We start from the raw sequence: 25,714 nt of genomic DNA, 5'->3' as shown, positions 1-25,714 counted from the left end.
TGCAATGTGTTTGCACATAACAATGTAACAAATTACTTGTGGAAATAGGGCATAACACAATACTGTAATACAGCAATGGTCAGGGCTATGTGTGGTCCATGTTTTCAGTTAAAAGTAGTGCATATTCCAACTGCTGTGTCCGTTTAAGCAACAATACTCCCCCTCGCGCATGGCCAATGTAACAAGCAACATAATGAGCATCACCATATTGATTTAAGAAAGCATTAAAACAATAACAGACTAAACCATTTTAAGGTGCCGTTACTTGCACGGGGGGGGGGGGCTCTTGTGCAGGATATTTTTACAAATTACATTGCAAGCTTTAAAGAAGATCAGAGAAAAAAACATTTGTCAATGCAAGATGGAATGAAAGTCTGAAGAAGAGGCTTAGTAGCATTAAGAGGTTGAAAGGGACTGCAGTTTTTAAAGTTTATACTTGGAAAACTGATAGATTTTTGCTAGTACAGAAAATTGCAGTAAAGAGAAGGATCAAAAGTAACACCTGAACATGAACAGTAGTATTGGCAGTTAGAAAAACAAACATGAAACAATGTAGATTGATTGGGGAAGAAATACAATGAAAATGATGTCTTCACTTTGTATTTTAGATAATCTAGTAATCAGACTAATGGTAAAACCATAATGGAAATACTCTGTTCACTTGCTTCCTGTTGTTTATGTCCTTGAACGTTCTGGGTGTGCCTTGGGCATGCTGCAAGACTCTGAACCTGAAAACTTTTTCCGACTCTGAAATGGCTATTTGCAATTATTCTTCAATTAATTTCTTTATGAATTCTGTATGTGACTTGACTTTGCTACATGTCTCTGGGTCTAATGACTTTCCCTGTTCTGAAATGGGTACTTGCAATTGTTTTTGAGCGGATTTCTTGTTGCAGCAATTTTTTGTTGCAAATGTTGATTTTGAGGCCTCAAACAGGACCCCAATTTGTAGAATTCCCATTATTGGGAAAGGTCTATTTCCTGACTGCATTTCCTTCAGCTGTTAAAAAAAGCATAGTAGCCGTATGGGGAGAAAAACTAGTAGAAAGTGAGTTAACCCTTAGCAGGTGATATTGGTGACACTCCAGAGCAGATGTGTTCCACTGCCCAAATCAGCTCGTGCTCTGCAGTTTTTTGACCTAAGAACAAATAAATTCATATACAGATAGTCATGTGACAACAGGCATAACCAACAGATTTGCCTATCTATATGTACATGGTTATTCACAGATCATTTCAACATTTTCTCTGATATCCAGACAACATTATAGCTAAAACCTACATAAATTCAGTCTTTTCACATGAGCTATTTAGCCCACAGTGCTCTTTTTCTGTTTTTGCTGTGTTTTATCGTGCATTGTTTTTTACTTGGATTTTTATTGTGTGCACAATTTTTAAGTCCTTCCAGAACATTGCTGAAAGTGTCTTGTGTAGACCAATACATACACAGTGAGACATGGACCAAAATCCTGTTGCTTAGTAGTAGCCATCATAGTCGTAGTAGTAGGAAGAAGAGAATCAAAGTCCTTGCCTCAGCAGCCAGGTTCCTGTCGCTTAGAGTAAGCCAAGTAATCTTTTCATCCATTCATCTCTGGCAAACAAACTGTCCCTGCTATGATGCTTCAGGTATACACAATATTAGCTGTGTATGCCCCAAGAATACGACAAGAAAGCCAGATTTCAGTTGAATATCACAAAAAATCCCTAATTGTAAGAGCAGTACAACAACAAGGAGATGGTGAGTGTGCCAACACTGGAGGCATTCAAGAGAAAGTTAGGCAACCATCTGTCAGATATATTTGATTTCAATTCCTGCACTGCACAGGGGGTTGGACTTTATGGTCCTAGGCCATTTCAAAATTCATTACTACTTTACGATTCTATGATTTAGGTTACACTAAGCAGCAGGATTTTGGCCCTGGTGTGGAAGTGAGCACTTCTGCCCCACTTTTTTTTTTTTTTTTGCACTGCTACTCAAATAGCCATGATTTTTTTAAAAAATCTAGCAGTGCATGATTCTAGCAGTAGGCCATTTGACAGTTTTAAATAAAAGTATTGCTATTGTTCTCAACAATGTTTGCACTTATTGTTACAATGATATACTACTAAACTATTTGGATTGTTTTTGTTTTTAAAAGGACATTGAATCAACAGCAATATGCAGTGGAAATACATGTAGCACAAAACATTTTGGTAAATCCATGTCTCCAAAATCTGTAGCCTGTAGCCACTTATGTGCCAAGGCAGACAGTGGGTAGATGGAAACCAGATGCAAAAAAAAGGTAAAGGTCAGAGAAGAGGATGGTGATATTAGCAGAGGAGGATGGTTGAAGAGGGATTTGACCACTGCATGGCAGTTGAAATGAAGTGTGCTGGACTGAAAAATAGATATGTGAATAGTATATTTTATATGATCTGGTACTATGCAGTACAGAGATCAATGAACAACAATCATCCTGTCTGATCACATGTTATTGAAGGCAATTTAAAGTTAAGAAGGCTCACACTAAATCAGGCCATGATTGCACTGAGAATAAGAACTGCTTTGAATCGAGTTTTGCATAATTGAAATTGGTTTGAAAAATCCCAGTTACACAACACACAGCAAAGGCCACCTTTTTTTGGCAGCAAATTAAATGGGGCTTTTAAAATTACCACACTTGTTAATCTGATTCTTTTCAAATAGCTTCAACCAATGTGAATACCATGTCTTGTTAACATATAGCTGGAAGTGCTACTGTCACATGCTAAATATGCACAATCTTTCAGTACAATACATATAAATTTTAATTCTGTTTCTTATTATTTACTACTGTTGATGCAGCACTATGCTGCTTAATGAAATAAAAATAATAAAATTGTCAAAATTATGGAAGCAGTGGGGTCTGCAAACTTACTGGACAATTAAACCATTTCATACCATGTGTGGGTTCCCAAAGTCTCCAATCCATACTGGATTAATTAACTTCACAGTGAAGTTGCACAGTGATTTACAATCCATGTGATTTTAATTAGATTTAGAATAAATCGGAGCTGAAATTGATACAAAACAGCACTGTATCCACACCTTCAGTTAAGTTTGCCTTTTATAGTACTGTATCATGTTTCCAAATTTGTCTATTTATGTGGTGGCTGATTTGTTCATGGATCAAAATGACAATTGTTTTTAAAAACAGTGCCACCTGAGATCAAGACATTCAAAATATCCAAATTAGTGTGGGAATGTGTTTTTGGAAAAAGCACATTCTGTTGACTTTCAAATGATCCATACTGTTCTAGTGCCTGTTATGAAAGGGTAATAAATAACACTTAACTCAAGAACAGGTCAGTACCTGTATCAACTCAGAGAGAGAACAGAATATGTGGAAAACAAGCCTCAGTACTTGGGAGGGACTTCCTCAGGAAGGAAATTAGTCAAATTTTATTTTACCATAGGGATCTCTTGATGCTTAAGAATCAGATTTTGGCATTGCTGTGTTTCTAGCTTCAGCCAATGGAGTAAAACAAAAATTAAAAGTAATACATTGCTTTAAATTGGAATATCCCTTTTTGGTCAATAATCTTTACAAAAAGCATTTCTCAAAAGAACACCCAAAATGGAATAAAAACTAGGCAGCCAGGTCAATTATGTGCTTCATTAGAACATAGTATAAGTAAGGAGAAGAATGCGGGAAAAGTAGGAAAAGGGGACATGAATCTCTATGGAGGTTAGGGGTATGGTATAATTTAATGAGGATACCCTCAGTTAAATGCTGGTATGTCATCAATACCCTCAACGCTTAGCCCATAAAAATTAAAGAAAATATCCACTAATCATGCTTTAGCCTCTCTAAGTGAACCGAAGAGATAATTATTCCACATTAATTAATATTCGGCTTATATTTTGTGTAAGCCAGAGACACTGCTTCATATTTCTGTTTACAGTGGTGCCTCGCTTAACGAGTGCCTCGTTTAGCGATGAATTCGCATAGCGATGTGTTTTTTTAGAAAATAATATGCACCGTATAACGATGTTTCCTATGGGCGATTTTCGTTTAGCGAAGTTTGGGACCATGCTTCGCATAACGAATACGATTTTAGGTCCCCTGCTTCACTTAACGATGTTTCTTTTTTCAATTTAAAAAGTGTCTTAGAAGGGTCAAAAACGGTTCTAAATGCTTGGATTCGTTAGAGGACCCCCTAAGTCGTGTGCAAACCTGATTTGGCTTTGATCTGACTTTTCGTTAATTTATGGTGATTTTTTTTTTGGCCCATAGGAACCAATGGACCTGTCAAAATCTGACAGCTCCATGCTTTCCTATGGGGGAGAAAACAATTCACCATAAATTAACGAAAAGTCAGATCAAAGCCAAATTAACTTTTGCATCCGTTTTAGAGGGTGCAGAAGCTAATCCAAGCATTTAAAACCATTTTTGACCCTTTTATGACACACTTAAATTTGCAAAAATTGACTTCGCAAAGCCATTGAAATGTATTGAGTCAGCTTCAGTACATTCCAATGGAGGAAACATTGTATCGTTTAACGATGTTTCCTATGGGTTTTTTCGCTTAAGGACGGCAATCCGTGCCTATTGGAACGGATTAACCGGTTTCCAATGCATTCCTATGAGAAATGGTGTTTCACATAACGATGTTTCACATAACTTTTTTTTTGGAACCAATTAAAATCGTTATGCGAGGCACCACTGTATCTTCTTATCCCTCACATATCACAATATCACTTTCTGGAATCCACATGTAAGGAAAGAAGGCACTCCAATAAATAACTCCTGTGTGCATGCTAATAGAGGAAATGTTTCTACTTTGCATCTGCTTTTAAAGATGATACATATACTGACATTTAGCCATGGAATATTGTAAGCAAATGGAGAAATTGTCTTACTTTGAGTCAATTAGTTCTTAGAACAGAAATGAATAATCTCCAGAAGTCAGGGCACTATATATGTCCATACATGGACCTTAACCAGCTGCATCCCTTCTCATCATTCCCATACTAATTTTTTTTCCTTACTTGAGTATCAAGGCATAGATACTACTACCCACTCATTATCAGTTATTGTTTACCAGGAATATTTAATTTCAAGATCAGTAAACAGTATCTAATCTATAAATTATGTTCATTGAGAAACAAATGACATGAAGTGAAATAAATTAGAAAAATATCATTCATTCATTCATTCATTGAAATCAGCTATTGAATTCATTGATGATCTAAGTCACGTTTAATTACATCTGGCAACCTAGAGCAGTGATTACCACACGGGGCAGTCCAAGCTTGCCTGGAGTGGGAAGTGAAGTCCCCCCCACAAGCCATTTTTCCATTGCACTTCCTCATACATCAAAAGGCTTTTTAAAAACCCAAACCTCCTGTCTTTGCAGCATTCACCAGTATGAAACAAGGAAGCAGAGGGAGCCGTACTTCCTTGTAGCTCTTTTTCATGAATGCTCCAAGGAGGGGAACTGGAATTAGAGCCAATGTGTGATGAGGAGAGTGGTGTCTGAGGTTCCCTGTTTTGGAGTTTGTTCAAGAAAAAGAGCCAGCACTAGGGAAAGCCTTGTGCTTGATTCAGGGACATTTGCTCCTTCCACTTGTTCCACTCATGACAGTTTGTGCTGTGAGAATGGGAGGTTAGAAAAAGGTCAGCATACTGTATGTGGGGGCACATTGTGGGAATGACTGAGCTGTGGAGTGTGGTGCTCTGTGTCCCGCTGCAGGCAAATCTGGACTCCTAGTTAGATTTGTTTACGGATGGGCTGTAGACCTAACAAATAAGAGGATGCTGCCACTCCTGCCTTCCAGCTTCCCAAGGATAAGTTTAATGACAAAAGGAACAAAAATTATTCACTTGATCTGCTTTTTCTTAAACTAGATTGAATGCACCCCAGTGTTTTAAACACTCACAATGCTGTTTCACACAAAACTATGTAAAATATTTACTCCACAGCCAGGGAAGAAGAATTATGGGTTATGAAACTATATGTTGAGTTTGTCTTCCTTTTGTGAAAGCTTTCAATAACATCTGAAGATCTCTCTCATGTAGTGTGGGTGGTACTCAGAGTTGCAGAATGATATTCTTTATTATGCTCAGCCCAGAAAAAGTGGCTGCTGCTAGAAGCCCCACCCCCCATCTCCCAACGCCCGCACAACCCAGCTGAAAGTAGATTCTCTGTAGAAGTGGGATAACAATCCTTAAAGGGGTCACTTCACCATAATATTTTGTTGTTGTTTAATTGTTAAGTCGTGTCCGACCAGAGCATGCCAGGCCCTCCTATCTTCCGCTGCCTCCTGGAGTTGGATCAAATTCACGTTGGTCACTTCAATGACACTGCCCAACCATCTCATCCTGTGTCGTCCCCTTTTCCTCTTGCCTTCACACTTTCCCAACATCAGGGTTTTTTCCAGGGAGTCCTCTTCTCATGAGATGGCCGAAGTATTGGAGCCTTAGCTTCAGGATCTGTCCTTCCAGTGAGCACTCAGGGTTGATTTCTTTCAAAATGGATAGGTTTGTTCTCTTTGCAGTCCAGGAGATTCTCAAGATCCTCCTCCAGCACCACAGTTCAAAAGCATCAATTCTTTGGCGATAAGCCTTCTTTATGGTCTAGCTCTTACTTCCATACATTGCTACTGGAAATACCGTAGCTTTGACTATGTGGACCTTTGTCGGCAAGGTGATGTCTCTGCTTTTTAAGATGCTGTCTAGGTTTCTCATTGCTTTTCTCCCAAGAAGCAGACGTCTTTTAATATCGTGGCTGCTGTCACCATCTGCAGTGACCATGGAGCCCAAGTAAAATCTGTCACTGCCTCCATATCTTCCCCTTCTATTTGCCAGGAGGTGATGGGATCAGTGGCCATGATCTTTTTTTTTTTAATGTTGAGCTTCAGATCATTTTTGGTGCTCTCCTCTTTCACCCTCGTTAAGAGATTCTTTAATTCCTCCTCACTTTCTGCAATCAGAGTAGTGTCATCTGCATATCGGAGGTTGTTGATATTTCTTCCAGCAATCTTAATTCTGGCCTGGGATTCATCCAGTCCTGCCTTTCACATGATGTATTCTGCATATGTTAAATAAGCAGGGAGACAATATACAGCCTTGTCGTACTCCTTTCCCAATTTTGAACCAATGAGTTGTTTCATATCCAGTTATGACTGTTGCTTTCTGTCCCACATATAGATTTCTCAGGAGATAGATAAGGTGATCAGACACTCCTGTTTCTTTAAGAACGTGCCATAGTTTGTTGTGATCGACACAGTCAAAGGCTTTTGCATAGTCAATGAAGCAGAAGTAGATGTTTTTCTGGAACTCTCTGGCTTTCTCCATAATCCAGTGCATGTTAGCAATTTGGTCTCTAGTTCCTCTGCCCCTTTGAAATCCAGCTTGTACTTCTAGGAGTTCTCGGTCCATATACTGCTGAAGTCTGCTTTGGAGGATTTTGAGCATAACCTTGCTAGGCTGTGAAATGGGTGCAATTGTATGATAGCTGGAGTATTGTTTGGCACTGCCCTTCTTTGGGGTTGGGATGTAGACTGACCTTTTCCAATCCTCTGGCCACTGCTGAGTTTTCCAAAGTTGCAGGCATATTGAATGTAGCACCTTAACAGTGTCATTTTTTAAAATTTTAAATAGTTCAATTGGAATTTCATCACCTCCACTGGCCTTGTTCTTAGCCATGCTTTATAATTTCAGCCTCTTCAACATCGGTGGTTGGTGCATAAACTTGGATTAATATCATGTTGAAAGGTCTGCCTTGGATTCGTATTGAAATCATTCTATCATTTTTGAGATTGTATCCCAGTACAGCTTTTCCCACTCTTTTGTTGACTATGAAGGTTCCCTAATTTCTTCTATGGGATTCTTGCCCACAATAGTAGACATGATAATCATCTGAATTGAATTCGCCCATTCCTGTCCATTTTAGTTCACTGACGCCCAGGATGTCAATGTTTATTCTTGCCATCTCCTGTTTGACCACATCCAGCTTACCAAGGTTCATAGATCTTACATTCCAGTTTCCTATGCAGTATTCTTCTTTACAGCATCGGACTTTCCTTTCACTTCCAGGCACATCCACAGCTGAGCGTCCATTCGGCTTTAGCCCAGCCACTTCATTAGTGGCTAATCACCATAATACAGTGGTGCCTCACATTACGATGTTAATTTGTTCTAGCAAAATCGCCGCTAAACAAAAATGTCGCAATGCGAAAATAAAAAGCCCATAGAAACGCATTAAAACGCGATTAATGCATTCCTAGGGGCTTAAAACCCACCCTTCAGCGAAGATCCTCCATAGCATGGCCATTTTCACAGCCTGTTAAGCGAGGAATCCGTCCCAGAAAACAGTGGGTGGCCATTTTGAAACCGCCGACCAGCTGTTAAAAAAGCATTGCTTTGCCATGATCGGTTCCCCAAGCAGGGAACCGATCATGGCAAAGCGAAATTCCACTGCCAACCAGCCAGCCAGCCCCGGACGATGCCCGGCCTCCCCGGGCCACTGCCTGGGCAGCCACAGGGCAGACACACACTGCTTGGGGCGCGGGGCCTCTCCCTCCTGGGGCCGGGCTCCTCCGGCTCTCTTCGGTCCTTGGCGCTCCCAAAACCCAGCGAGCCTTTGTCCTGCATCTCTTGTTCCACATTACCTATCTACCTAAAGCAGATCGTCCAAATTTTTACCACCTGACTGGAAAGGGAAATAGAAACATCCTTTAAAGGCAAATGAAAGAATATCACTTTTTGCAGTTAGTACTAAACAGCTTGTACAACCCTGGCAGGGGTACTAGTGATGGTGGGATATTTTGCCATCTTCAGTTAGTGCAGACAGTATATTCTACAAAACTACAGGCACTAAGCTCAGACTGGTATCCCTTCATCTCAGCATCCGCCACAACCTGCCAGATCACCCATTTTTAAGGTTTCCCATAAGGGAATTAATCAGGAATGTTGTTTTAGAAGCATTAGGTTGAAGAAAGTCAAGTGCCATAGGATCAAAGAAGGCAGAAGAACAAGAGTGGATCGTATCAGCAAAAGAGATTGAAGTAAGGTTTGAGCTTGAGAGAAAGAAGTTAAGAGCTGCATCTTATCCCTGTAAAAATACAAATGAATGACACATAATCCAAAGAGAATGAAAAGAAAGCAGAAGGCTAAACATTGAGGTGCACCATTAGAGAATGGATAGGAGAGAAAGAAAGAAAGAGGAAGCTGTTTAGCGGAGATGCAGCCTTAACATCCAGAGACTCAAACTTAAGATGGCAGTAAATGCATCTTTGCATTTAATATGTACATTTTGAAAAACATAAATACTGTAGGAGCTGCAGCTGGGGCTAAGAATTATAAGAATCACATCAGTTGGTGTGGAGAGTTCAGCTTTTTCTTTGCTGCTATGGTCCTCATAAAATTCCTCCAAAAGTGATGTTTGTATTGGAAAGAAAGCTCTCGTTGGATTTCACTAGGACTCTCTTGTTCTAGATTCTAGAACACAGCATGTTTAGAATAATAACTAGAACTGGAAAGAGTAACTTAAGAAGAGATAAATGTTTGCAGAATTTCAGCTAACATGTGCTCAACAAGGAAGAATATTGTGCATGTCTGTGCATATATTTATATAAATGTTTTATATCATTATTATAATGGTCATTACATTGTATTAGAGTAATATAATCAGAGGAGAAATATAATAAGAAGTAAGAGTTTGTAGTGTTAAGAAGTGCATTAGACACTGAAAAGCAAAAAGAGTTTCAAGGCAATAAAGGCGGGTGGAGGCAGGGTTGCAAAGATTAATTGAATACATGTTTCAAAGCATTTTTTTTAAAAATCCAGAAATAGGAGGGAAAAGAGAATAAGGAACATAGCACGAACAGAAAATACAGTGAGGCAGATAGAAGGTGTGCATTTTAGAACTCAGTTACCAACCCCCCAAAAGTGTATTGTTGTTGTTATTTAGTCTCCAGAATTAATGGGGCTCATCAGTTGTTGGAACCAGGAAGAAGAGGAGATACTAGATAGGCAGGAGAATCAAATTGTGTATTCAGATCCACCTGACAGGAATGAAAAAACATAGGATAGACACTAGTCTGAGAACCAAAGTCACAAACTCTGGATACAGTATCTATGAGTATGGCAGACAACTATAAGATTACTGTTGTAAGAATAAAATGAAATGGAAAATACAACATGACAGTTATCACTTTAATTCTTCTAAAACAATAGCAAACTTGTTTAAATACCTTCTGCATCTTTGCAGTGACGGCACCTGAATCTTAGGCTGACCACACAGACCAGGATGATCACAATCACCACCAAAATGACAATGAAGCTGATAACACCTGGTAATGGGTAGGCAAAATAACCATCACAACATACATCTCTACATTTCTACGTAACACAGATCTCTAAGTTTCTACTGCCCTCCATATCTGGCAATAGATATTAAGGGCAGTAGTACTAATGAGCTGAACCCGATGATAGTCCCACCTAGAGTAATAAATTGGATTTGGTCGCCACAAGTAACATAATTTCCATTGATGCAGGCATGTGCTTACATCACTGGATTATTTTTCCAACAACTGCCCTTTAAGCTTCTGAAAATTCTATGCAGAGGGTCTGGGAACCCTGCTGAATGGAGTCAGCAATGGCATGATGGTTTCCTCCTTTCTCCCAAATAATGTGGAAGCATCTTCAATCAGCAGAGACTTTCTACCAATAGAAGGCAATTCTGGGTGCAACCCAGTGTGTTGAAAGTGTATATTTATACTGCTGGTTTGGCTATTTAATATTTAGTGGACAAAAATCCTATTTGTGTTTGGATAACTTACGGTTGTTGCGGCCAAATGAGAAGGTGCTGGGTTGCATCTTAGTTACATGATTAATTGCACAACCAAGATGCACCCAAGTTTTTTTGCCATTTAGCCATAATAGGAGAAAGTTGTGCAAACCTTACTTGAATATCAATAGGTTTCCAATCATTGTTACTTTTTTTCACTGTCCTATTTCTATGCTCACTTCTAACCAAATTTACAGAGTTTGTAAAAAGTTTGTTATTAGGCATCTAATAAGTATAGCAAATACAAGTAACAAAATGATATCCTTACATGAACATTATATATATTTGTTGTTATTTGCATGAAATATCTCAAATCCTTTCGTATCAAGCCCTTCAGACTGTGACACCCCATCCTGTTTGTTGACTGTTCCGCTTACCAGATGCTGCTACTGATAGTGCTGCCGATTTCTCTTCTGTAGGGGAAGGTGCAGATAAGAATTCCGTCTTTGCATCCTGGGATGTTTCTGTAGGAGTCACTGATTTAAATAGACCTGTGGAAACAAGAAGAGGAGGATGTGGAGAACCATATAGTAGAATCCCACCAGATCAGAAAAGCACACATTAGAGTAAATAAAAGTTTTTCTCCTCTTGTTAAGAAGTCAGAATAGAGATCGGCCCATGTTTAGCAGCAGAGTTGTGAGTGTTTGGTGAGCTCAAGTGGGAGAACCTAGGTATTCATGACACAAAAAGCTCAGCTTTTCCTCACTTGCTCTCCTCCTCCCTCCTTTTGCATCTGAGGTGTCAGACCTGGAGTGCAGTGCATTAACAAGCATGGATGCCATGAGATAGAGCATCAAGCAGGGAGGGGGTTGGATTTCATGGCCTTATAGGCCCCTTCCAACTTCACTGCTCTATGATTCTGTGATATGTGGAGGACATCCAGGGTGCAATGGATGTCCTCCATTGTTGACAATGCAACAAATGTATATTCTTTCCAGATGTGCAAAATATTTGCTAAGCATCAAACTGTGTACATTGGGTAGAACACAATAAATGTAACTGAGATGTCTACACATACAAAAGATACAGACCTCACAGAACAGAAACAAAAGTATAAACAAGGGAGGCCTTTCTCTTGGTCCCACCATCTTCACAGGCATGCCTGGTGGGGACACAGGAAGGGGCCTTCTCTGTGGCTTCTCCCAGTCTCTGGAACTCCCTCCCACAGGAGGCCAGACTGGATTCATCTTTGCTGTCCTTCTGCAAGCAAAGACCTTTCTCTTCAGGCAGGCTTTACCTCAGTGACTGGCTGCCTGAGTAGAGTTTTGAAATGGATTGTTATTAATATGTGTGTTTTTTGGTGTTGTTTTTGGTTACTGCATTTTAGTGTAGTATTTGTTTTACCTTTTTTAGTATTTGTGTACTTACTATCTTTAGCTTTAAATGCTGTCTTTTAATTGTTGTAATCTCATAGTCATAGAACAGTCTCTTGGGTAAACTGCCTTGAAGTAGTTTATTCTTGAAGGCTCACAAACGTGTTATGGAGGCCTTGGGCTCATTGGATTAGGAGGACTTTGCTGAAATTAGTGATAGCCATGTGCTAGATTTGTATACTGATGATAAAAAAACATGCTCTTATTTGTGGAAAGTATTATCGAACTAACCTTACCATTAGGCAAAGCAAAGTACCCACCTAGGCAAACCCTGAGAGATGGGGAGTGGTGGTGCCATGTTGAAGCTCTTCATGTACTGTCCCGCTTGACCTTCCCCTCTAAGCTCTCTTGCTGCCAACTCTGTGTTAGTATTTTAATACCTTAAGCTATGCGGAGTCTGTTTTTTTAATCAATTTGTTGATGTTTAGGTATCTCACCCTCCCTCCTGTGGAAACTGTTCCCTTCTCTCCCCCCCCCCCTACGTTTTGCCCAGTTAAAATTTAGATATTTTGGTGCCCTTGTATCTGCAAGAACAGGCAAGGCTGTCCTGTATTTTGCTGGGTCAAAACAACCCTTTCTAGACAACTGTTTCCCTGCCAAAATGAGTTTGTGTTCTCTTTCTCATATAAATCAAGTGATAATCATTCCTGTATCTATAGGAATATCTGAAACTATGGGATGTACAGTACGTTTTCCACTGATTGTAGTATTAGCATGCTCAGGTGAGAAGTGATGCTGCAGCCCTTCCATACTATGCACAGTACTGGACATTTTAGGACATTGATTCCCATACTGGGGGGCATGAAGACATTCTTTGTGCGGGTGCAAAACTGACATTTTCATAATGAAGATGTTTTTTAAAATAATAATAATCTTAAACCATTTATTATTATTATTATTGAAACTTGTTTTTTCCCCAGTCCAAAACTATTATTGACTTTTTCTGAAACATGGAAAACTAGTTGTGCTTATTTTAAATTTATTTTTAAACACTTTTTTGGGCTGTTGGATGTGCTGCTGACCATTGTTGGGTGGTAAGAGTCTGCATTGTGTGGAGCCGTGCAATTTAAAATTACAAGTACTGTAGTTTTTTTGTTAGAAGGGGCTTGGATTTTAGTAAAGGAAAGGTGGGGATACATGAGGGTTTCTCAAAAACCAAAAGAGGGCATGATGCCAAAAAGCTTAGGAATTGCAGTTTGGGAGATTAAAGAAAAGACAAAGAATAAATATATTTTCATTCTATTTTTTGTGTTCTATCAGGATAACAGAAGAGTGTTTCTTTTTGTTCTGTTTTGTTGCAAGGACCTATTTTAAAAGGTTGCTCTGTATTTTCAGTAATTAATAGTAAAATGTGTTCTACCAGTCATGGGTAGAGGAGTGATGTTTTCATTTTCCATGGTCTCAGAACCTGCAAGTAAAGGGGGGGGGGATACAAAAGTTATTAAAATACAGTTTGTGAGAAAGTGATAACTTTCCTAAATTGTTATCTAAAATATGAGATTTGATTTTGACTATCCCCATTAGCCTTCCTGCTCAAGCCCACATTACTTCACCTTAAAATTTAAATACAGTGGTGCCTCGCATAGCGATTGCTTCATATAGCGATGAAACCGCTTTGCGATGGACTTTTTGCCATCGCAAGAGCGGTCGCTTTGCGATGGCCCCTATGGGGAAATTTCGCTTTGCGATGATCGCAGGCAAGCGATCATCGCAAAGCCCCCATTTTCGGCCAGCTGATCGGAAGTTCCAAAATGGCCGCTGGGTAAACAAAATGGCCACCCACTGTTTTGCCTTGCTTTAGAGGCACCGAAAATGGCCGCTGCAATGGAGGATTTTCGCATAAGGTTAGTTTTTAAGCCCATAGGAACGCTTTAAACGCGTTTTAATGCGTTTCTATGAGCTTTTTAAAATCGCTTAGCGATGAAATAGCTTAGCAGCTAGTTTTGCTGCACCGATTAACATCGCTAAGCGAGGCACCACTTTATTCCAAATGTTGGCTTCTTGCTCTTCTACAGAAACCTCCACAGTTCAGTGAGAACTCAACCAGGTCCACATACAAAGATTAGACCCTGTTTCCGGAATACACTGGTGCCCTGCTAGACGATTACCTCACAAAATGATGAATCTGCATGACGATGAGTTTTTGTGATCGCTGTAGTGTTTCACAAAACAGTGTTTCCTATGGACGGTTTTTGCTATACGATGTTTCGGACTGTACTTCGCAAGACTTTTTTTCCCAGGACCAATGCTTCACAAGACAATGATTTTAACAGCTGATTGGTGCTTCGCAAAACGGGTGTTTTCAGGACCGATGCTTCACAAGACAGTGATTTTAACAGCTGATCGGTGCTTCACAAAATGGCTTCCCTATGGGCAATTTTCACAAAATGACGACGATTTGTCCTCATTGGAACACATTAAACGGATTTCAGTGCATTCCAATGGGGAATCGCATTTCGCAAGACTATGTTTTCACAAGACAGCGATTTCAACGGAACGGATTAACATCATCTTGCGGGGCACCACGGTACTGTAATGAAGTTCTGCCTACAGACCTCACAGCATACATACAACATAGATAGTTCCGTGGTTTGGCTATCTGGCTGCAGAGCCACAGGTAGGGGTTCAATTCCTCATTGTGCCTCCTTGACAGGAGCTGGACTTGGTGATCCACAGGGTTTATTCCAGCTTTGAAGTTCTAAGATTATGATGATGATATTGATATTATTATTCAAATATACTAGGCACAGTCAATCAAAATTATAAAAACATTGACTGGTATTATATAACAGATACAAGTTTTAACCAAAAACCTGAGTATCTGTTAAATATCGGTGCAGTATTATGCTGTTCCTAATATTGCTGAGTTTTGTAGCTCTGATGGTGTTATTTCTGAGAGCTGCAACTATTTCTGAGATTCACAACTGTGTGGAATTTCTTGATATTGTTCCCAAAGCTCTGATGACTACGGGAACCACGGAAGTGGGTTTCATCCAAAAGTAAGATGTTTCAATAGCTAGATCTATGTATATTGTTGATTTTTCAAATTCTTTATATTAAATTCTGGCATCCTCTGGAATTGCAATGTCAATGAGCCAGACATTTCTCCTGTTGTTTTCAAAATGTTCTCCATTTTCACTGCATGAAGTAATTTTTTTCTACTTGTACTAATATAATCATTCAGGCTTCTTTTTCCTCCTCTACTACCTGCTGTATTTGCAGTAATCCATGGCCTCTGATTACTGTATTTTGTGGTAAATATAACTTGTCCACATCACTTTGTGAATGTAGTGTGTGATGCATGTGCATTAGTTTCCATATTTTTTTCAATCCAATTCTTCTACAGTATTTCATTTTGAGTCCAATCTGTTATTCCAGCTGGGTATCTAATTACTGGAACTGCCAATGTGCTTTGATTGTATTTCTCCCATGTTGATTTTAAGATTTTCTGCAGTCTTTTGATATATTCCCCCTTTTTCAATTCTTTATCTTTTGTGTGCAGATAAAACCTGCTTCTAGGATTTCTAAGTATCTATCATTTTCATCACTTAATAGTGATTTTATAATATCGTCATTTTAAACTATTCCATCAAGTTTTTGGATCTTGCCACATTGTATAGACAGATATGGACATTTGTCAATTCCAAATTTCACTTTAATATCTTCACTAAATATTCACATTGGGACGTGGTGGCGCTGCGGGCTAAACTGCAGAAGCCTGTGCTGCAGGGTCAGAAGACCAAGCAGTTGTAAGATCGAATCCACGCGATGGAATGAGCGCCCGTCACTTGTCCCAGCTCCCGCCAACCTAGTGGTTCGAAAGCATGCAAATGCAAGTAGATAAATAGGGACCACCTCGGTGGGGAGGTAACAGCGTTCCGTGTCTAAGTCGCACTGGCCATGTGACCACGGAAGATTGTCTTCAGACGAACGCTGGCTCTATGGGCTTGGAAACGGGGATGAGCACCGCCCCCTAGAGTCGAACACAACTGGACAAAAATTGTCAAGGGGAACCTTTACCTTTACCTTTAAATATTCACACTGTGTTTAGCAGTGGTTCTATCTCAGTGGAACCTTTTGCATATAGTTTTAGGTCATCCATGTATAACAAATGAATGATTTTTCCTGCTTGTTCTGAAATATTGTAACCCAATCCAATTTTATTTAAAATTATTATCATGGGGATAAGTGGAGGGGATGATGATGATGTTTCTTTTTTCAAATAACCATGCGTGTCAAAAGTCCAGCATGAAATGTCTAATGCTTGTGCCCCCATCAGATTAGTTCACGTCACATCTGTATCCCCACAACAATTTTGAAGGTGTTTCCTTTTCTAATTCATAGTTTGTACAAACAAGGTCCTTTTTCAGTTGAATGATACACCTGTACTTTGAAGCTTAATGCAGTTAAGGAACTAGGAACAGGGTCTAATAAGATAAATGTAGCATCAGATTTCAGTAGAGAGGTACTTCCACATCCTTCTTGAGGCCATCTTTCCGTTTCCTCCTTCATTACTTACTCCAAGTCTCTGATTCATTGGTCATCCTTTTCATTCTTTTTAAATATTTTATGCAGTTTTATAGTTGACTATCCAATTTTCCTACCCTTCCCCTTGATGTTCTACTTTGGTTTGTTTCTCATACTACCTTTAAAAATATCATTTATTTGTTAAACCATCCAAGGATGCTTTCTCAAAGAAGGTAAACTAAAACTTTGCCCAGGATCCAATTGGATACATCCATAGAGGGAGGGCCAATCCAGTAGGAGCTGTGCAACCCCTACAGGTCCTTACTAATTACTATGGGGTGCTTGGAAGCCCCCAGAAGTAGAGTTTCAAATGGTGCTGAGGGTGGAAACCCAAGAAAAGAAATGGCATGTGCATGGGGTGGGGGAGGAATCACCTCCTCTTGGATCTGCTGCTTCTTTCACTGCATATATCCAGTCACATTTTGCCCCTTAAGAATTTGCAGATTTGTAGAACAGAAGACTTTATTCGGAACTCACAATTAAAAATAAATAGGAATAAAACATTTTCACTGTCACAAGAAAAAGCAAGCTGTTTAATTTACTACTGGCTACGATGGTGAAAATACTTCATTTAAAATTTAGGACATTGAGCTCAACATCACCTAACAAATATATGCTTGAGTTTACTGGTGTTGGATCACCTTAAAGAAAAGAGGAAATAAACAGATAATTTCTTGGTGGAAATGCAGTGTGTAGGTATCTAGTCTTGCTTGACTTGTTTTGATTCGTCATCTTCTTACCACCTCTCTCCCTGCACATGTGTGTATGTGTATGAGTCTGTGCACACATGTACACCAAAATAGGTCTCTCCTGAAACCACTAGCAAAGACTTGAAGGAAGCAGTTCTCACTGAGGAACCATAAACAGAAAAACAATGGTAACCCATTCATGCTGAGTATTCAGACACAAAGGAGACAAGAGTTGGCCCTTGGTGTCACTTGTCCCTAAAAAGCTGGCCAAAGGGACAATCTACTATGGGTCACCCACCTGGCACCCCAAGGCCCCGTTTAGCCTATAGTTGGGGAATACCTCTTTCCCCCTCTTTCCTTGTTGGCAGCCAGATGTTTTATTGGTTTTCTCCTTACCCACCTAAAATGCTTCATTTATTTTCTCCCAAACAGTAGTAGTGATGGTTCTTGAGGGCACCAGCCTATGGTCTTGAAATCTCTCACGAGATCTTTCATTATTTTCTGGCTATGGTGTGGTATTCTTACTACATAGCATATTTTAATTCCTATTCTTAGGAAGATGCCCATAACTCAACTGACAATAAATGCAAGCACACTCTGGTTGTGTGCATCTGTGCAAGAAAGAAGAAGCGGTATTTTCAGATAACCCAGCATGACCCGTAAGCTGTTTTAGAAGTTGAGGCAGTTTTTTTAAAAAACACATTCATATGTTATGTTCTCTGACTATTATGTAGTTATAAATATATCCTGCTTATGGCAGAAAGAAAGCCTTGCTATAAACATATATGCACACTCAGAAAAAATAATCCATAATTGATTAAGAAATCCATTTCTTTGCATTTTATACAGCTTTTATTTCAATTTGCAGCTCCATCAGGTTTGCTGAGGCAAATAATTAAATTACTGTGTGACATGTCTTCCTAAAAGAGCTGCCCTTTTCCTGCAGAAGCTCTTACTATATCATGTGTGTACCACAATGTCACTGTAGTTAATCTGTAATCTCCAAACATCAACATCTATTTATAGCAAAAAAAGTACAAAAAAAAGAGGCTTTCTGGTCTAAACATTTTACAGACACATTTGTGAAAAGCTCCTTTCCTTCAGAGCAGTCAAACTAAAAAGTGCCTGATTCAGAGAACTGCTTTGTTTCTTGCTGAGTATATGGGACTGCCTTATGATGAGTCAGGTATATCTCACCCAGTGTTCTCTAGTTTAGCAGGGCAGAGACAAAATTTACCCAGTCCCGCTGTTTGAGAAGATAACTGGAGATGCTAAGGACTTACCACACAAAGTGTGTCCTCTGTGCTGAACAGTAGACTTCCAAACCAAGAGGATTAAGGGTGCAACACAATCAATAGCAAGCAAACACCACTGCCCACAGTGGAGTTTACATGTCTGGGTAACCACACACAAGATTGCTCAGTAAAGAACCTTACCTTGAAGAAGAACACAGTCACACATCCATAAAAGTATCAGAATGTTTAAAGCTGGCATGGTGCCTTCCACTTTGTTCTCCTGTTCATTCTGTGATGAGAAAAAGTAAAAAATGAGAGGGGAAGGAGAGGAGCATTTGCTCTCCATGTGTTGATTGTCCTGGGGTTTCCTGTTAAATAATAGAAGGAAGCAGACTGAATCAACAAGGGGACTGGCACAGTGGAATTCTACTCTTGTCCATTATGGTTTCAAAGGATATGAGACAGAATTTACTGCTCTGCTGTTGTTGTCTGGAGACTTCTGCATCATACTTGCTAGAAATCTCTGGGAAATCAAAACTGTGAGTGAGTGCAGCAGAACACCTAAATTTATTTGTTATGACTAGTAACTACTACTTCCGGCTTCAAATTTAAGACTAATTTTATGTGCTCTGTTAGGAGTTAGACATTTTGAAACATAATGGTTCTCTTCGTGACCTTTGCTATGCATTTCACATTTACTCTGTCCAGGCCTCCTGTTCACATGGTTCTAATACATGCATGTGCACAAACACATGCGTGCGCACAGAGAGAGAGAGAGAGAGAGAGAGAGAGAGAGAGAGAGAGAGAGAGAGAGAGAGAGAGCTCTGCTTAGAAAAATGTTACACAATTAAATGTCTTCAATAAATACCTTCCTTTCATAACATGTCATATACTATATTTTTTCCAATGCCTACACAACTGGCTCACATATACATTTCCTTTGACTCAGTGGGGATTTGGTGATGCAACTCATCCATATGTTTCATTGATTCAACAGATTTCTATCGAACTTTGCATTCCATAAGTGTTTTCTGAATGAGCAATAAAACTAGTACATACATCTGCAGTGTTTACTGAAGGCAAATCAAAATTCTTCCTTCATCTTGCTCATGTAGTTTTACTACTTTATATAGATATATTGTAAGAAAGAATTATTCGGATAAATCTTAGTAAGCCTGACAAATATTGCTGTCTAGCAATAATATAAACATGTGGATATGATTTACTTTTTAATTATGTATGATTTAAATATATTCAATTATACTTCTCTGGTCTTTCTTACTGAAAATTAATAAAAACACATATTCCTTAAATAGCAGCAGAAGGCCAGGTTATATTACATTTCCTTTATGAAGAGTCTTAAAGAAGTTGAATAACGAAATATTTAAGCTCCCCCCACCATCTACCACATTTGGAGACAAACAAGCCCAGATCCTTTTTGTGCTGCTTCTTGGGAAAGCTGCTTAGTGAGGTGTCGAATTTTGCTGCCAGATCAATTTTACTTATTAATCCTCAGGCACCAAGATAAAAAACAAACCCCCCAAACTTTCAAGTACAGTAGTGGGTTTTGAGTCCTTTTGTGATTCTACCTGAATTCCAATGTACTGTGGATTAGCTGTGTGGGTGAACATTTGGGTTAGAATTTGAATTAGCACAAGGGTTGAATGTACATGTCAGAACCTACTGGAATGCCAGTCCACCTTCATGCTGCCAACCTGCTGCCAACCAGCATATGTCAGTCTACTTTTCAGCATCATTATTCAATTAACAATGGAAGGGATTTATTTAATTTATTTATTTAATGTATTTATTTTATATCCCACCTATCTGGTTATTGCGACCACTCTAAGTGGCTTCCAGACAAATAAAAAATAACATATACGTATACCAAAATAAAAATTATAAAACAACAAACAATAAACAAATCCTTCAAGATGGTAAGATAACAAAGGATAAGTGAAGAAAGAAGAAATTAAGTATTAGCTGGAGGGAAGGCCTGCTTAAACATCCAAGTTTTTAGTTGGGACTTAAAAATACCCAGAGATGGGGCCGCACGAATCTCTGGAGAGAGGTTGTTCCGGAGGCGAGGATGTTTTTATACCAGTAACATTAGCTGATGCAAAAAAAAAAGGCACCAATAGATTTGTTGGGACACTTTTTAATTTAGTTGATCCCACCTGTTGCAACTCTTTAGGTGACAATTAGAGGTTACTGAATTAGTGTGTGAAATCCAGCCACAAAGAAGATGCAAACGCAAAAGATTGATCTAGCATCCATAGTATAATCAGATATAAACCATACTTAAAGCTAAATCAAACTTCTTGGCTTGCTGGAAAAATCCTAATATAACTAATATTAGATGTGTAATCTTTATCAAAAAACATTTCTGAATAATTTCTGCCTCAGGACCCACCAAATTGCAAGAGCAGAGAGTGCCAGGACATTATTGAGTTTATAAACAGCACAATACTGTATTGACTTTCCCCTCACAGATGGAAGCTTAATCTCTAGATTAAGGTTTTATTCTGATTGAAAGAGAAATTCCCAGTCACTGGTGATGTAGCCAAATCTCTTCATTAAGCTTTTTGAGCTGAAAAGGAGGGAAAAAAAACACAAAGTTTTTTGACCAGAGCATTCTCGCATGCATAAAAGCATCTACAATATTTATCAACGTTGACTCTGACTGAAAATCTCCTTGGAAGCCAGCCTCAAGGTAAGGATGAAGCAGCAGAGTGCAATACAAGAGATTAGAATAGAAAATATAGATTTCATTATTGTATATGCCAGACTAAAATTCCAGCCGATTTCTTTCTACTTTAATTTCAAATATAACCTGTTTGTACAGAAGTCCAGTATAGAAAGGGAGGGTGTGATTTTGTTTAATGCACATAGAAAATTACATGCATATTGTTTTTTTTTAAATTGTAGACGACCACAAACAGTTTCATATCCCAGATTCTTGTGGTTCTGGCTACAAATGAATCACACTTGCTTGTAGATGTGTTTTTGATCTGTGTGATACTTTGGAAACAATTCCTCTGCTTCTTTAAAATGCTATTTTATCCAGATAAGTGTTTTTTGGGTTAGTTTCTGAGAGGATTTGTGGACAAAGAGTAACCAGGAGTCAGAGCTGCGCAACTCTAAATCCAGCCCAGTCAACCACATTTGAGCACACGTTCTATATACTTCCCATATAGTGAAAAGATGAGGAAAACAGGCTGATGCAGTGGGCATTTGATGGCTTAGGAAGACACAGGTTTGGGTTCATTTTTCAGTCTAACTTCCCAAATTAAGATAAAATGGAACTAATTCCCAAGTTTTATTTTGTAAGCCGCCCCGAGTAGACATGGTCTAGAGGGGCGGGGTAAAAATCAAATAAATAAATAAATAAATAAATAAATAAATAAATAAATAAATAAATAAATAAATAAGTATAAGCACCTTGAGCTGCCTGGAGGCAGGCTAAAATGTGAGAAAAGTTCACCCATAATTAGTGGTCAAAAGAGAAGATAAAGTAAAGATCATCTATGAGGGGTGATACTCATGTGAGGAAGATGGCAGTGTCTACACACAACAGGGGAAATATCAGTAAATCGGAGGGAAACTCATTGCTCCCAGGTATGCAAGAAAGGTTAAGAAAATTAAGAACTCAGGTGAGATTCCAAAACCACCCAATGAAGACACATCATGCTCAGGTGGCATGGAGTCCTGCTTAGTACTCCCATGTCATTAAAGCACTAGATGAAGTCTTGGGGAATTGCTGTGCTTCCCATGGCCTTCAGGCAGGAAGACAAGTCTCAGGGCATGCAGCCCTGGAAAGAGAGAAAGTTGGAATGTTGTGTATAAGATGTCTTCAAAACACGGGCACTCATCCATGTGCTGCCTTTGTGCTGCGTTCCCACCCACCCGTCCACCCACCCAAAAAGTTAGGAGAAAGGGCAGGGGGTTGAAAAAAGAGCCAGTGGGTCCCATGTGCTTGGACCCAGCATGCTAACTGGAGCAAGGGAGGATGCAGACTGGCAGAGCTGTGACTCTTGAATATTCTTATTCCACAAAATGTTGGGGAGGGGTATCTCATAAGGCTGGAGTGACCCTTGCACAACCTCAGTAGACGTTTTGGGTCTCAATGCTCCCATGACACATGTGCAGAACGTAAATGCAGGATATGAGCCCTCCTTGGAATGGCATCAGCCACAGAAACTCGAACCATTTTTTTCTCCTTGATCTACTGCTGTAAAATATCCCCCTCCCACTTGGGGACCTTTGGCTCTAGATTGCCACATTGCATCATTAGCCAGGGGTTTACCCAAATTCTGGGCCAACTTATCCCAATGCCTTTTGTGCACCTTGCCACAGTCAGCTGGCCTGATCCTTGCTTGCCTTGCTTCTGTGATGTCAGCAGAACCCACCTCTGTAACATCGTATGTGGACCCAAGAGGCTCCACCCTCACGGCTGGAGTCCACACAATCTATGTTCTGGTCTCAGAATGGTTTCTTCTCTGGCAACCTTTGTGCTGCCCGACTGTTGAGGAAAGGAACCATGGTGGCAATGGAACGGCGTGGCAGGCAACCTGAGAAGGTAGCCCTTCATAATGCAACATTTTGTTGCAGATCCCAATTCAACACTTTTTTTCATTTGACATTTAACACCTGTGCCGCTAAAAACACGTCTTGCTTAAAAGAACTGCATCACTCCATAAACGAAAGGGTATCCGGGAATGTCCGAGAACAAGCCACAAGATGACTCAGCTGCAGATTTTCAGAATCAGATATAACTTCCTGATTGCTTTTTTTTTTATAAACTTGGGTTCTGTTTTTGTTCTAAGCAGCAGCTGCTGCCAACAGACAATTGTGACTGTGACTTGTGTTACATGGTCTTCACTTCTGGACAGTTCCAGGAAGTGCTACAGGACTGAACTTCTCTTACAAGAAAAGAGTTATGGTGACGTTACCATGTTAGCTTTATTTGCCAATGTACAGTGGGGGCAAACAGACACACCTGTAAGCAAATGTCACAACCAGTAACCACCTGTCAGATTCCCAGGAAGCAACTTCTCCCTTAAATTTGATAGCTGCACCTCAGCTAAGCTAACATCAGCTGTATTCTCTGCACACTCTCTCAGTCTTCCCAGTCCTCACTTATGCTGGCAGTTTCCCTGGTGAACTGAGAGATGGTATAGTTGTCAGCTATGCTCTGGTTGACTGTGATTCCTTTCCAGGCAACTGTCAGCCTCTGGCCTCTCTCCTGCTAAGTCCAAGAGGTGGACTGAGTATTAAAAAAATCCTCATCCTGCCTCTCACCATTAATAACTGGACAGTGGCTGAGAAATACCAGGCTAGTTTGATGCTTCTACAGGAACCCAGGTAAGGGACTCCCTCACAGAATATGGGTGAATCTGAGGTTTTATGGGGCCTCCTACGGGTCAATGAGGGGCAGTTGGCACCAGGTGCACTCTGGTTTTCCCACCACAGAGATCCAGATTAGTTTGTCTTGACACATTTTATACTCACAATGGCTGAAATTCAGTACTAAATCATAACTAGAGTAAGCCCACTGAATCAGCGAGGAACTGGTGAGTGTACTCCTCATAAGTTTCATGGATTCAGAGGGCCTACTAACTTATTGGATATCAGCCATTATGTTGTACAAATAGGTATTTCCATTATCCACTCATTTACAGGAAATCTCTTCCACTAGATGGAGAAAAACAATCTTCAAGCTTCCATATCCTCTTGATGTTGACAGACATAGCTGAGCAGATTTCTCCTGTTCTGTTTCTTTATTGTTCCAGAGGCTGGGCTTGTCCTGTGTTGCATTCAGTTTAATGAGGAGAATGTCTCAAGTTAATTCCAGAATCAGGCTGTGCACAAAGTTGCTAAGCTTTCCATTCCTTTAATTGATTCCCCCCTCCCTCATGCTGTAGGTTAACCAGCACATATGTATGCTGTGATAAATCCTGCTGGAAATTGTACTACTGAAATACGACCGCTTTATTGCAGGGTTTCACATTATTTATACATGCATAGCTAATACGACACAAAACAATACACAGAAACATATATTTTTGTAATAATTTTGCTAAATGTTAGAAGAACAATTAATTAAGGAACAATTAATTTAGGCTACAATCCTACATTCATTAGCCTGGGAATACACCCCAATTAATTCAGTGGAACTTGCTTCTGAGCAGTCATGGCTAAGATCTAGCACTTTTGTGCCTGCTAAGTAGATCTTGATCTCAAGATGTAGCAGAGTGAGAAATATTTTTTTACCCAATAACTATAGTCCTAGCATTGTAACTTAGTGAAAAAGTTACTGAAGGGAGATTATTAGATGTAAAGAAGTCGCAGCTTACTGACAATACCCAAACAGACTTTTGCATACATTTAGTCAACTGTGAGGGGACGTGCTAGCGCTGCGGGCTAAACCGCAGAGGCCTGTGCTGCAGGGTCAGAAGACCAGCAGTCATAAGATTGAATCCATGCAACGGAGTGAGCGCCCGTTGCTTGTCCCAGCTCCCGCCAACCTAGCGGTTCGAAAGCATGCAAATGCAAGTAAATAAACAGGGACCACCTCGGTGGGAAGGTAACAGCGTTTCATGTCTAAGGCGCACTGGCCATGTGACCACGGAAGATTGTCTTCGGACAAAACACTGGCTCTATGGCTTGGAAACGGGGATGAGCACCGCCCCCTAGAGTCGAACACGACTAGACAAAAATTGTCAAGGGGAACCTTTACCTTTACCTAGTCAACTGTGAAGGACTCAAACATACACTTGCACAAACACCAGAAGAAAACAGAGAAGATTTAAAAAAGATTAAGCAATATATAGGGTACAATCAAATGGCCGAACTAAGCAATAACTTACAACTAGAGTAGACCCACTGAATGAGTGGGGATTTGACAAGTCAATTCTTGCATACGTCTGTTGGCCTACTCTAGTTGTTACTATGCTAAACAACAGAATTTCAGTAGATATTTTAAAAAACCCAATGCCATGGCAGATAATTGTTTGATTGCACTGTTATTAATTAAAATAATTTTAGGATAACGCATTGTCATGGAGAGACAAGG

The 25,714-nt window shown here is 39.7% G+C and overlaps 1 protein-coding gene across 2 annotated transcripts in view; it reads right to left on the bottom strand.

Moving 5' to 3' along the window:
• ECSCR (endothelial cell surface expressed chemotaxis and apoptosis regulator) overlaps positions 1 to 20,532 on the bottom strand; it is a 31,752-nt gene extending 11,220 nt beyond the window's left edge. The window contains exons 1-4 of one of the 2 annotated variants that reach the window (XM_020790503.3): positions 18,841 to 20,532; positions 13,549 to 13,596; positions 11,193 to 11,306; positions 10,220 to 10,318 (exon numbers count right to left, since the gene is read on the bottom strand). In XM_020790503.3, coding sequence (XP_020646162.3) covers positions 10,220 to 10,318; positions 11,193 to 11,306; positions 13,549 to 13,596; positions 18,841 to 18,985 — 406 coding nt within the window. In that variant the 5' untranslated portion in view covers positions 18,986 to 20,532. The remainder of the gene's footprint in view (positions 1 to 10,219; positions 10,319 to 11,192; positions 11,307 to 13,548; positions 13,597 to 18,840) is intronic. The other variant, XM_020790506.3, reaches the window with a different exon arrangement.
• Between the last annotated feature and the right edge of the window lie 5,182 nt (positions 20,533 to 25,714).

Source organism: Pogona vitticeps, chromosome 4 (genome assembly GCF_051106095.1).
Source record: "Pogona vitticeps strain Pit_001003342236 chromosome 4, PviZW2.1, whole genome shotgun sequence".
NCBI classification, from domain to species: Eukaryota; Metazoa; Chordata; class Lepidosauria; order Squamata; family Agamidae; genus Pogona; species Pogona vitticeps.
This window is presented reverse-complemented; position numbering and strand designations above follow the sequence as displayed.